Source organism: Panulirus ornatus, chromosome 42 (assembly GCF_036320965.1).
Source record: "Panulirus ornatus isolate Po-2019 chromosome 42, ASM3632096v1, whole genome shotgun sequence".
Taxonomy (NCBI): domain Eukaryota; kingdom Metazoa; phylum Arthropoda; class Malacostraca; order Decapoda; family Palinuridae; genus Panulirus; species Panulirus ornatus.
The window spans coordinates 297,501-308,870 of record NC_092265.1 but is presented as its reverse complement, the minus strand read 5'-3'; the positions used below and the strand labels follow the sequence as shown (position 1 = coordinate 308,870).

General features: G+C 46.4%; 1 protein-coding gene across 10 annotated transcripts in view; it reads left to right on the top strand.

The window, feature by feature from the left end:
- The first annotated feature begins 7,567 nt into the window (after window positions 1-7,567).
- The window catches only part of LOC139761790 (uncharacterized), a 33,179-nt gene continuing 29,376 nt past the window's right edge, over window positions 7,568-11,370 (top strand). For 5 of the 10 annotated variants that reach the window (XR_011715610.1, XR_011715611.1, XM_071686238.1 and 2 more), the window contains exon 1: window positions 7,570-7,842. Coding sequence is in view for 5 of the 10 variants with exons in the window: in XM_071686238.1 (XP_071542339.1) it covers window positions 7,666-7,842 (177 nt within the window). In the remaining 5 variants the exon portion in view is untranslated. Of the gene's footprint in view, window positions 7,843-11,370 lie in introns of all 10 variants that reach the window. The other 5 variants (XR_011715612.1, XM_071686237.1, XM_071686233.1 and 2 more) reach the window with 3 other exon arrangements.

The following is an 11,370-nucleotide window of genomic DNA, read 5'->3' as shown; positions in this document are numbered from 1 at the left end:
CGATGCCTCATCATGAGTTCTACCGAAAGAGCTATATCAAATGATTCATTAGGGATACAAGGGATGATGAGCACCTAATTTGTTGTAACAGGTGAAGCTTGGTCATTGGTGGCGGAGGCCAGCTGCTTACGCATGACGGTCATACTGTCCACGCTATCATTAGCTCCACTCTGTTTTGACGGGAGGCGATGGTGGACTCGGTCGTGGCCCCTTCAGAGCAAGGATTCATGGAGAAGTAACAAGAGAGGTGCCAGCCACAAGGCCAGGACCCTCCCCGATTTACTGGGGTGTTCGAACGGGTGTCAAGTCGACGCGCTACGGGACCAGCCGGATAGTCAGACAGCCAAAGCAATGGCTCCCTCCATCTGACATTTGAGGTATTGGTAGTGTATGGACGGCACCAGTGCAGAAAGAGTATCCAACATCGTCTGCTCAGAGCTATCTTAGATCTCTGTCTTTGTTCATAATCTTAGATCTCTGTCTTTGTTCATAATCTTAGATCTCTGTCTTTGTTCATAATCTTAGATCTCAGTCTTTGTTCATAATCTTAGATCTCTGTCTTTGTTCATAATCTTAGATCTCTGTCATTGTTCATAATCTTAGATCTCAGTCTTTGTTCATAATCTTAGATCTGTCTTTGTTCATAAAGCTTCTTTCTGAGTAAAAGAATTAGTTCTGTTTCTTTGCCTTGTATTCATTCTAGTGGAGGAAGGGGAAGTGTGAACGGCCAGAGAGAGGGAGGAAGTAGAGCAGAAGGGGGAGAGGAGTAGAGGACCAAAGGAAGGAGGAAGGAGTAGTGGGAATAGAGGGAAGCAGGGAGGAGGGAAGTCAAGGATCGTACAGAGAGAGAGAGAGAGAGAGAGAGAGAGAGAGAGAGAGAGAGAGAGAGAGTCGAGGTCCAGAGGGGTGAGTCAGCACCCGCCTTGCCGCCCACCTGCACTAGTTTTGAGTTTTTGGCACAGGTGGCCGTGGCCTGGTGCCAGGTGTGTGTAGCCCTGAGGGCAGACTCACTGCTTCTCCCACCTTCCCAACCCTCAAGATGGAACCTCTGGGAATCACCCCGATCCCCCCAGACCTCAGGGCAGATAAACCGAAACCCCCCACCCAACCAGCACTCAAGTCAGATTCATCGAGACTCCTCCAACCCTAAGGGCAAACCCCCACCCTCCCAGGCCTCAGAACAGAGTCACTGGGTCTCTCACATTAGCAGTCTCAGGACAGACCCACCAGGGTCTCCGCCCTCCCAACCCTGAGTTCCGCCACAAGTGGACTTTTCCTTTCTCTTACGCTGTTGTAGGAGGCTCCATATCAAGACCAATCCTCATTTGTTATACAGACAGCTTAGTAAAAGGGAAAGTTTCGACGAATTTCAGAGGAAGCGAAAAGCCTGTCTTTTAAAATGTAGCAGGTGATAGTTATTGGGAAAGACATTGGAGGGTGGAATTCCATAGCTCTGAGGTGTAGGGAAGGAAATAGTTATCAAAACTGCTCACCCTTGAGTTACCAGCGGCAGCACAGTAATTATGTGACGCAGCAGATTGCTATGGGGGCACAGAAGCAGCCAGCTTTCGGGGGCAATAACCAAAGTAATCCCTACAGAAGTGGGAAAGCGAACCAACCTTCTGGCGTAGGGCAAACAAATCAAGCTATAAGTTAGCCTTGAAGAGTTTACACTCAAGTCTGTCAAATAAGGACGCAGAGCAAAAAACAACAGATATGAGAGCAGTACTCCTTACACGGACGAATCAATCATCTATATAAACTTAGCAACTGTTCAGAAGTAAAGAAATTTCGACATCTAAACAGGACACAGTTTGTTAGAGGCAGACTTTGCTATTTCCGTAATGTGGGGTTTCCAAGAAAGAGTGGATGTTACAGTAATACCAAGTATGTTCACTGAGTCAATAGGCGGAATCACAAGACTGTGAAAGGAGAGAGGAAAGTTGTGAAGAATTTCCGCAAGACATGAAAAGCATCGTGAGAAAACTGAGGAAAAAACTTGAACTAATACATGTTTACCCAGTCATAATCAAATCCTGACGTCGTTATTCAAATAACTTTATCAAAATTTAGTAGAGATTAAGTAGGAAATTGTGAGTCACATTCTAGCAGTGTTCTGCTGACCACTGTAATATGTGGTCCATAAGACGCTGGTCCAGCGTGCTGTAGTCAGGGTTCAGAGTAGAACACGAGGAACTCATCCATGAGGTATCTGGAACGTGACTTGAGCAGCACTCAGGCACCAGCAAGGGCAATGATGTTGTCAGCAACTGGACCAGAAAGTAGTTAGCAGAAGGGCAAACCGGCAGACAACAGCAAGAGCAAAGCAATTGTTGCTCGTAAAATTTTTTTGATATCTTTTTGATGTGTTCCAGGAGTACATGTAGACTTGATGACTCTCATTCTTAGATAAGAACTTTTTTAAAGGAGGTATACTGATACAGAAGTCATCAACTAGTCGTTCGCTATGAATACATCATCAGATTTCTTCCTCTTCCTTCTGTGATGTAAGTATATGAGACAGCAAAGTATTGGCACCAAGAATACTCATGGAGGTACATTACATTAATCACCACACTATATGTCTACAACGCACGCACCACGACCTGGAGGTAGAAGATGAACATCCTGGGAGAAGGTTTTACTACTAGAGTTGTCTCCACCAGTCCTGTGACACACTATAGTCGTCCTCGCCACCTGCCCTGTCGTGCACTATGGCAACCAGTACTGTCACACACTACAGTTGTGGCCATTTCACTCTAGCAGTGTGTAATATTCCACCTTACCAGGGGAGCAACATCTACCTTACCAGGAGGCAACATTTCTCTCTATCAAGGCGAAACGTTCAGTTCTACCACGAGACAAAATTCCAATGTAACAGGAAGCAACATTCCATTCCACCAGAAAGTAACAATCCAATTCTCCAGGAGCAAAACTCCACTCTGCTAAGAGACAAAATTTAACTCTTCTCGGAAGATATGAGAGCATTTGGCCGTTGCGTAAATCCACATTGCATGACCCAGAAGCGGGTAACACCACTTCCACAATTGCTCTTCCCCTAGACACCATTCCACTACCTCCGAAAAATAAGAGGAACGCTTTCACGTACACTATACTTCCAACAGCACAAACAACCAAGAATGAACTAAAAATGGACGATGGAGTAATAGGATTCTAAAACAAAGATAATCTACTGGGAATGCTTACCCGCATCATCTATGACTTGTCAAAAACTGTCAAAATAGAGCAGAATAAGGAAGGGCAGTGTTCTGAAAACTATATCAATTTCAGAACAAAAATAGAGACACGTTCAAGAAAACCATACTCGTTAGTATCCTTGAGTACCCTCTAATGTGATATTCTACCTCTACCAATACTATGACAGACCTAAGCGTTGCTTTGATTTAGGGATATCTAGACGCTCCTATTGCTTAACAGATCCACTAAAGAACAATCGCAATTTCTCTCGACATAGAACCACACAAAACAGTGACTAAAATTTGGCAGATATTAGGAAGGAGACATGACGCAATTATAATCCTAAGTCACCGTAGATAGCTGCTAAGAAGCCAAAAAAAAGAATCACTGACCAATGCTGCCGCCATTATTTCAGATACTCTCATCATGTGAAGAAAGACACACAAGAACCTAGTAGGCCAGCAGAACTAGAACAATTAAAGATGGAGACTTTCTTACCACTAAAACAAGGACGTAGCATAATAGTTTCTTGTGTGAAGAGGTAGCTAGATTGTTCCATATGAAGAGGTAGCTAGATTGTTCCATATGAAGAGGTAGCTAGATTGTTCCATATGAAGAGGTAGCTAGATTGTTCCATATGAAGAAGTTGCTAGATTGTTCCATATGAAGAAGTTGCTAGATTGTTCCATATGAAGAGGTAGCTAGATTGTTCCATATGAAGAGGTAGCTAGATTGTTCCATATGAAGAAGTTGCTAGATTGTTCCATATGAAGAGGTAGCTAGATTGTTCCATATGAAGAAGTTGCTAGATTGTTCCATATGAAGAGGTGGCTAGATTGTTCCATATGAAGAAGTTGCTAGATTGTTCCATATGAAGAAGTTGCTAGATTGTTCCATATGAAGAGGTAGCTAGATTGTTCCATATGAAGAAGTTGCTAGATTGTTCCATATGAAGAGGTGGCTAGATTGTTCCATATGAAGAAGTTGCTAGATTGTTCCATAAGAAGAAGATGCTAGATTGTTCCATATGAAGAAGTTGCTAGATTGTTCCATATGAAGAAGTTGCTAGATTGTTCCATATGAAGAGGTAGCTAGATTGTTCCATATGAAGAGGTAGCTAGATTGTTCCATATGAAGAGGTAGCTAGATTGTTCCATATGAAGAGGAAGCTAGATTGTTCCATATGAAGAAGTTGCTAGATTGTTCCATATGAAGAGGTAGCTAGATTGTTCCATATGAAGAAGTTGCTAGATTGTTCCATATGAAGAGGTGGCTAGATTGTTCCATATGAAGAAGTTGCTAGATTGTTCCATATGAAGAAGTTGCTAAAATTTTCCATAAGAAAAAGTTGCTAGAAATTTTTCCATAAAAGAAGTTGCTAGATTGTTCCCTATGAAAAAGGTAGCTAGATTGTTCCTAAGAAGAAGGGGCTAGATTTTTCCCTATGAAGAAGGGGCCCAAAATTGTTTTCCCTATGGGAAATTGCTAGATTTTTCCATAAAAAGAAGTTGTAGATTGTTCCATATGGAATTCAAGCCCTAAAGGGTTTCTACCAGCAGCGAGGGAAAACATAACACAGGGGACCACCAGCAGTGAGGGAAAACATAACACAGGGGACCCACCAGCAGTGAGGGAAAACATAACACAGGGGACCCACCAGCAGTGAGGGAAAACATAACACAGGGGACCCACCAGCAGTGAGGGAAAACATAACACAGGGGACCCACCAGCAGCGAGGGAAAACATAACACATGGGACCCACCAGCAGTGAGGGAAAACATAACACAGGGGACCCACCAGCAGTGAGGGAAAACATAACACAGGGGACGTACAAGCACTGAGAGAAAACATAACACGGGACCCACCAGCAGTGAGGGAAAAGATAACACAGGGGACCCACCAGCAGTGAGGGAAAACATAACACAGGGGACGTACAAGCACTGAGAGAAAACATAACACGGGACCCACCAGCAGTGAGGGAAAACATAACACAGGGGACCCACCAGCAGTGAGGGAAAACATAACACAGGGGACCCACCAGCAGTGAGGGAAAACATAACACAGGGGACGTACAAGCACTGAGAGAAAACATAACACGGGACCCACCAGCAGTGAGGGAAAACATAACACAGGGGACCCACCAGCAGTGAGGGAAAACATAACACAGGGGACCCACCAGCAGCGAGGGAAAACATAACACAGGGGACCCACCAGCAGTGAGGGAAAACATAACACAGGGGACGTACAAGCACTGAGAGAAAACATAACACGGGACCCACCAGCAGTGAGGGAAAACATAACACAGGGGACCCACCAGCAGTTAGGGAAAACATAACACAGGGGACCTCCAAGCACTGAGAGAAAACATAACACAGGGGACCCACCAGCAGTGAGGGAAAACATAACACAGGGGACGTACAAGCACTGAGAGAAAACATAACACGGGACCCACCAGCAGTGAGGGAAAACATAACACAGGGGACTCACCAGCAGTGAGGGAAAACATAACACAGGAGACCCACCAGCAGTGAGGGAAAACATAACACATGGGACCCACTAGCAGTGTGGGAAAACATAACACAGGGGACGTACAAGCACTGAGAGAAGACATAACACGGGACCCACCAGCAGTGAGGGAAAACATAACACAGGGGACCCACCAGCAGTGAGGGAAAACATAACACAGGGGACCCACCAGCAGCGAGGGAAAACATAACACAGGGGACCCACCAGCAGTGAGGGAAAACATAACACAGGGGACGTACAAGCACTGAGAGAAAACATAACACGGGACCCACCAGCAGTGAGGGAAAACATAACACAGGGGACCCACCAGCAGTTAGGGAAAACATAACACAGGGGACCTCCAAGCACTGAGAGAAAACATAACACAGGGGACCCACCAGCAGTGAGGGAAAACATAACACAGGGGACGTACAAGCACTGAGAGAAAACATAACACGGGACCCACCAGCAGTGAGGGAAAACATAACACAGGGGACTCACCAGCAGTGAGGGAAAACATAACACAGGAGACCCACCAGCAGTGAGGGAAAACATAACACATGGGACCCACTAGCAGTGTGGGAAAACATAACACAGGGGACCCACCAGCAGTGAGGGAAAACATAACACAGGGGACCCACCAGCAGTGAGGGAAAACATAACACAGGGGACCTACCAGCAAGGGATCAACAAGCAGTGAAGGAGAGAAGGCATAGTTACAACAAACGTGATGCCAGAGATAGTAAAATCGAACGTGACGCTAGAGACAGTAACAGAGTAAGTGACGCTAAAGGCAGTAACAAAGTAAGTGACGCTAAGGGCAGTAACAGTGATTGTACTAACGGTAGACTTGGCGCTTTTGGCAGCAACAGCACCTTTAGTAACAACGGAAGAAACAGTAACGGCAGCAACAGCTATACTCGAAAGTTGAAGACTCAGATGGTTCTGTTACTCTCCCCAGAAGGTAGTCAATTTGGCACGGTGTTACGCGCATGGTGCAGCGTTGTCTGGCATATGGTGTGTGAACATGGTCATGGTAGTGGGTGTGGACCTGGTGATGGTAGTGGGTGTTGACATGGTTATGGTAGTGGGTGTGGACCTGGTGATGGTAGTGGGTGTTGACATGGTCATGGTAGTGGGTGTGGACCTGGTGATGGTCGTGGGTGTTGACATGGTCATGGTAGTGGGTGCGGACCAAGTGATGGTCGTGGGTGTTGACATGGTCATGGTAGTGGGTATGGACCTGGTGATGGTAGTGTATGGACGTGGCAAGTCGTGGTAGTGGATGTTGGTGTGGTCATGGTAGTGGGTAGTGGGAAGTGATGGTGGATTATGGAGGTTGCAAATAATATTGTGTGGTTGGCTATGTCCCTGGTGGAGGAAGACGTATGTATGTCTGCTGTGCTGTAGTGATGGTGTGCAAGGTAAGCGTGGGCGGTGAATCTGAGCCGGTGGGGCAGCTGACTGTAATAGGTGTTAAGAAAGGAGTCGGTGGCCAGGATGAGGCGTCTCCTCCCCACTCACACCAACACCTTCACCTTCTTCCACAAAGTATCACTCGCCTACTCCCGCAAGGTATCACTCGCCTTCGCATTCCTCTGGTTCTCCCGGACGTAAGCTCGTGCAAGAGGACGAGAACTCGTGGCCGATGGGACCTTCATGAGGCCTGAGGTATAAGGGAAGACGTGGCTCAAAATACCACCGAGGAGTGCAGCAACTCTACCTTTTCGCTTCTCTTTACATCGTTCACAGCAAATGTGAACTGCTTTGGGTCCCAATGTGAACGTCAGAGGTACCAAGTGAATCATTTTGGGTTGGGTGGTAGGCAGGCAGGCGCGGAGGGGGGGCGGCGTGCCAAGGAGATGTAGCGCTCGCCTCACGTCGCCAGTGTTGCCCCGAAAGCCAGCGTGCGTGCTCCTCTTTTCTGTCGCTGCCACTGTCGCCACACTCGCCGTCGTCACCATGAGCTGGCCATCCTTCTACGGGTACAAATACACTCCCATCGGCCTCCGCCAGAGGGAAAAGAAGGATGATTATTCGGGGACCCGCTCCATCTGCACCACCGTCCACCTCCCACAAGGCGGACATCTCCTCGACATTGAGAGGCAATATGGCATCGACGGATCCATGTCCAAGCGGGTGAGTGCCACTCCTGTAAAATGCTAGATCCGTCTGCACCTGCTACTCGTGTTAGACTCCGCACACGAGAGCCGTCGCAAGAACCCACCAGGGCCATTAGTATCAGTAAACATGCCCACATTTTCCCAGATACAGGTTAAGGGTCTATGCAAGGCTCTATGATCATAACCTGGAGGGGGAAGGCAGCCGTAGGGTCAACAGTGAAGTGACCTAGAAACTAAGATTGTGATCAGTGAGACACCTGAGGCTCAGGAGGCCCTTAACGTGCTTTCTTGCATGAAAATAACGTCATTCTTTTTGTCAACAAAGACCATCTATTGAAGGAATGTTTGTAGAGATGTGGAGGGCATGATTGGAATATTTAGTGGTTTATAGATGTGAACACAGTCTTATGTCGCTATGTGGAAAACTGAGATTCTGATAATATTTTCTGCATCAGTGTCAAGTTGTTCATGTCCAGCACTGTATGTGTGTTGTGTTGTTCATGTCCAATACTGTATGTGTGCTGTGTTGTTCATGTCCAGCACTGTATGTGTTGTGTTGTTCATGTCCAGTACTGTATGTGTGTTGTGTTGTTCATGTCCAGCACTGTATGCGTGTTGTGTTGTTCATGTCCAGCACTGTATGTGTGTTGTGTTGTTCATGTCCAGCACTGTATGTGTGTTGTATTGTTCATGTCCAGCACTGTATGTGTGTTGTGTTGTTCATGTCCAGCACTGTATGTGTGTTGTGTTGTTCATGTCCAGCACCGTATGTGTGTTGTATTGTTCATGTCCAGCACTGTATGTGTGTTGTGTTGTTCTTGTCCAGCACTGTATGTGTGTTGTGTTGTTCATGTCCAGCACCGTATGTGTGTTGTGTTGTTCATGTCCAGCACTGTATGTGTGTTGTGTTGTTCATGTCCAGCACTGCCTTCACTCCAGAGAACTGCTTTTTCTTTTATTTTGCTCAGGCACTGTACTGCTACCTGCTGAATTTCTTGTTTTCATGTTTATGAAAACTGTTTCTTATCCTCATGCGTGAAATATGTCAAAAATGATATCAATAATCAATTCCCGTGTTATATTCAAGCATCATATTCTTGGTGTATGCGGACGTCACGTTTCTGGTGTATCCAGACAGCAATTTCTGATGTATCTGAACACATTATTTCTGATGTATCCGGACACATTATTTTTGGTGTATCTTGCTTGCCAGTGTTAGTAATGTGCCCAACGTATAAAGATCACTGTCAATTTTACTAAGGCAATACGTTAATCGTAGTGAGGTGGTACCTATGTTGCAGCAATCTGATGGCAGAAAAGTCAAACACCTTAAGATGAGACAGGTTATCACGTGTTGAGGAAGGTGGACCATCATGCAGGTGCTGAGGGGAAGGGAAAGGTCTGTGTGAGGGACTACATACACTGTGATCAGATGAAATGGTTCTAACGAAGAGACTGGCGAAGCTAAAGTGACAAACAGATGAAGATGGCGCACCAACAAAAGCATCAAGATGAAACTTATAGCTAAGTACATGAAATACCTTGATCGGCCAGAACCTTGATATATACCTGCCAGAACCTTGATATACACCTGCCAGAACCTTGATATATACCTGCCAGAACCTTGATATATACCTGCCAAAACCTTGATATATACCTGCCAGAACCTTGATATACACCTGCCAGAACCTTGATATACACCAGCCAGGACCTTGATATAGCCCGACCAGGACCTTGATATACACCTGCCAGAACCTTGATATACACCAGCCAGGACCTTGATATAGACCGACCAGAACCTTGATATAGACCTCGCGCGCGCGCTTGCGTGTGTGTGTGTGTGTGTGTAGTCCCTGGCCCTTCAGTCATAGTTTTCTACTATGCCTAAAGTCTGTCCCAGTGGTAGTCCGTGTTAGTTGGGTTATATGGTTGTGTCCATGCGTGAGGATGTGCCTGTTCCGCAATTCATATGTATATGGCCGTTTCTTTAGCTCCTCACCATACTCTGTCCTTGTTACTGGAGGAAGAAAATAATACCAGTGTAGAGTCTGTAGAAGTGACAGCACTTTGCTCTTAATTCACTGTTTACGAAAGATATTCTCCCTGACTGTTCACGTACGGTAATGTCTGCTACTCACACACAACTATTTCCTTTGATATCATCGCATGCTTTGTGACTCTACAAGACACTGGTTATCTTCGTTTTGTACTTATGTCACAACAGATCTCTAAACTTGACTTAGAAATGCACTAGCGAGGCCACCTTAGCAACAGCAGAGACCAGCCTAGGTGAGGTGATGAAGGTGGTGGGCCCTGTAAAGGTGGTGGTCCCTATAGGGTGGAAGGCCCTCTAGGTTGGAGGGCCCTGTAGGGTGGCGAGCACTGCAAAACTGCGGGTCTTTTCGGACAGTGGGTCCTGTAAGAGAAAGGGTCATGTGACGTCACGGAGCTATATAGGGAAAGTAAACAGGAGCGAAACATTGCATCAGCAAAGAAGACCAAGTTAGGCCATCGTGGCTGCCAGGGGAGCTGACATGGCCTGCCCTGCTGGCAGCCGGCGGGACGAAGCAGTCCAACCCTCTGAACCATGGCCACGTCACCGGCAGAACCCCACTAATCCGTAGTCACGTCATCAGCAGACCCCGCGGAACCGTGGTCACGCCACCAGAGGACCCCACAGAGGCATGATTGCAAAGTTTAGGAATCAAAACATTCATTTTCAATAACACCACCTTAGGTGCTGAGGCCAGTGGCCGTCCACTTCAGAGGAAGGGGAGATAATAGAGGAGCTGTTGGTCTATGACGAATCTATTTGCTGGAAGGTAATACATAGGAGTACATGGAAATGCCAGATGACAGAAGACCTGGTGTTCTGTAACGACTTTAGCTGCTGGAGATCAGAACATGGGAATGACGGACAACAGGAGGCCTGATGGTCACTGACTAGAGGTTATCAGCTGGAACAGCACTAGGGAGCAACATAATGATTGTGGTTCAGTTGGCCGACCCTAGGTGGGAGCAGGTAATTCTAGGAACTGATCATATAGCTCTTCACTCAGCCACAGGTATCACCCTCGTTCATCTACTTACAAACAACTATCCTCTCCAGCGACTACCACGGGAGAGACGAGTTTTACAGATGTAAGGCGGTGAGCTTAATGCATATCCATTTCAACAGGATGTAGTTTATTCTCCGCCATCTTCAGTAGCAGTAATGAAGGTTCTCATGGCATGGCATCACTATTTTTTCGCACTAGAATAAGAACTTACATATATAGGCTGCACTGCGGCAGTAGGTGACAAAGATAAGTGCAGCGAAGGCTCTGGTGCTGAGTGAGCTATGCTCTGTATATTCTGATCGGTGTGTGTGTATCAGTACTTTGTTTTTGTAAAATGGCAGTGTTTGTGGTGGTGGAGGTGAGCCTTGCGCCGCCGTAGTATATAGAGGACCCACCTGAAGGCCCAATGCACTGTCCATGTATCAAAGCCTCGCTAAAAGAGTCGCCGTAATCCAGATTGGCCCCGTTGGAATCATATCGGCCCT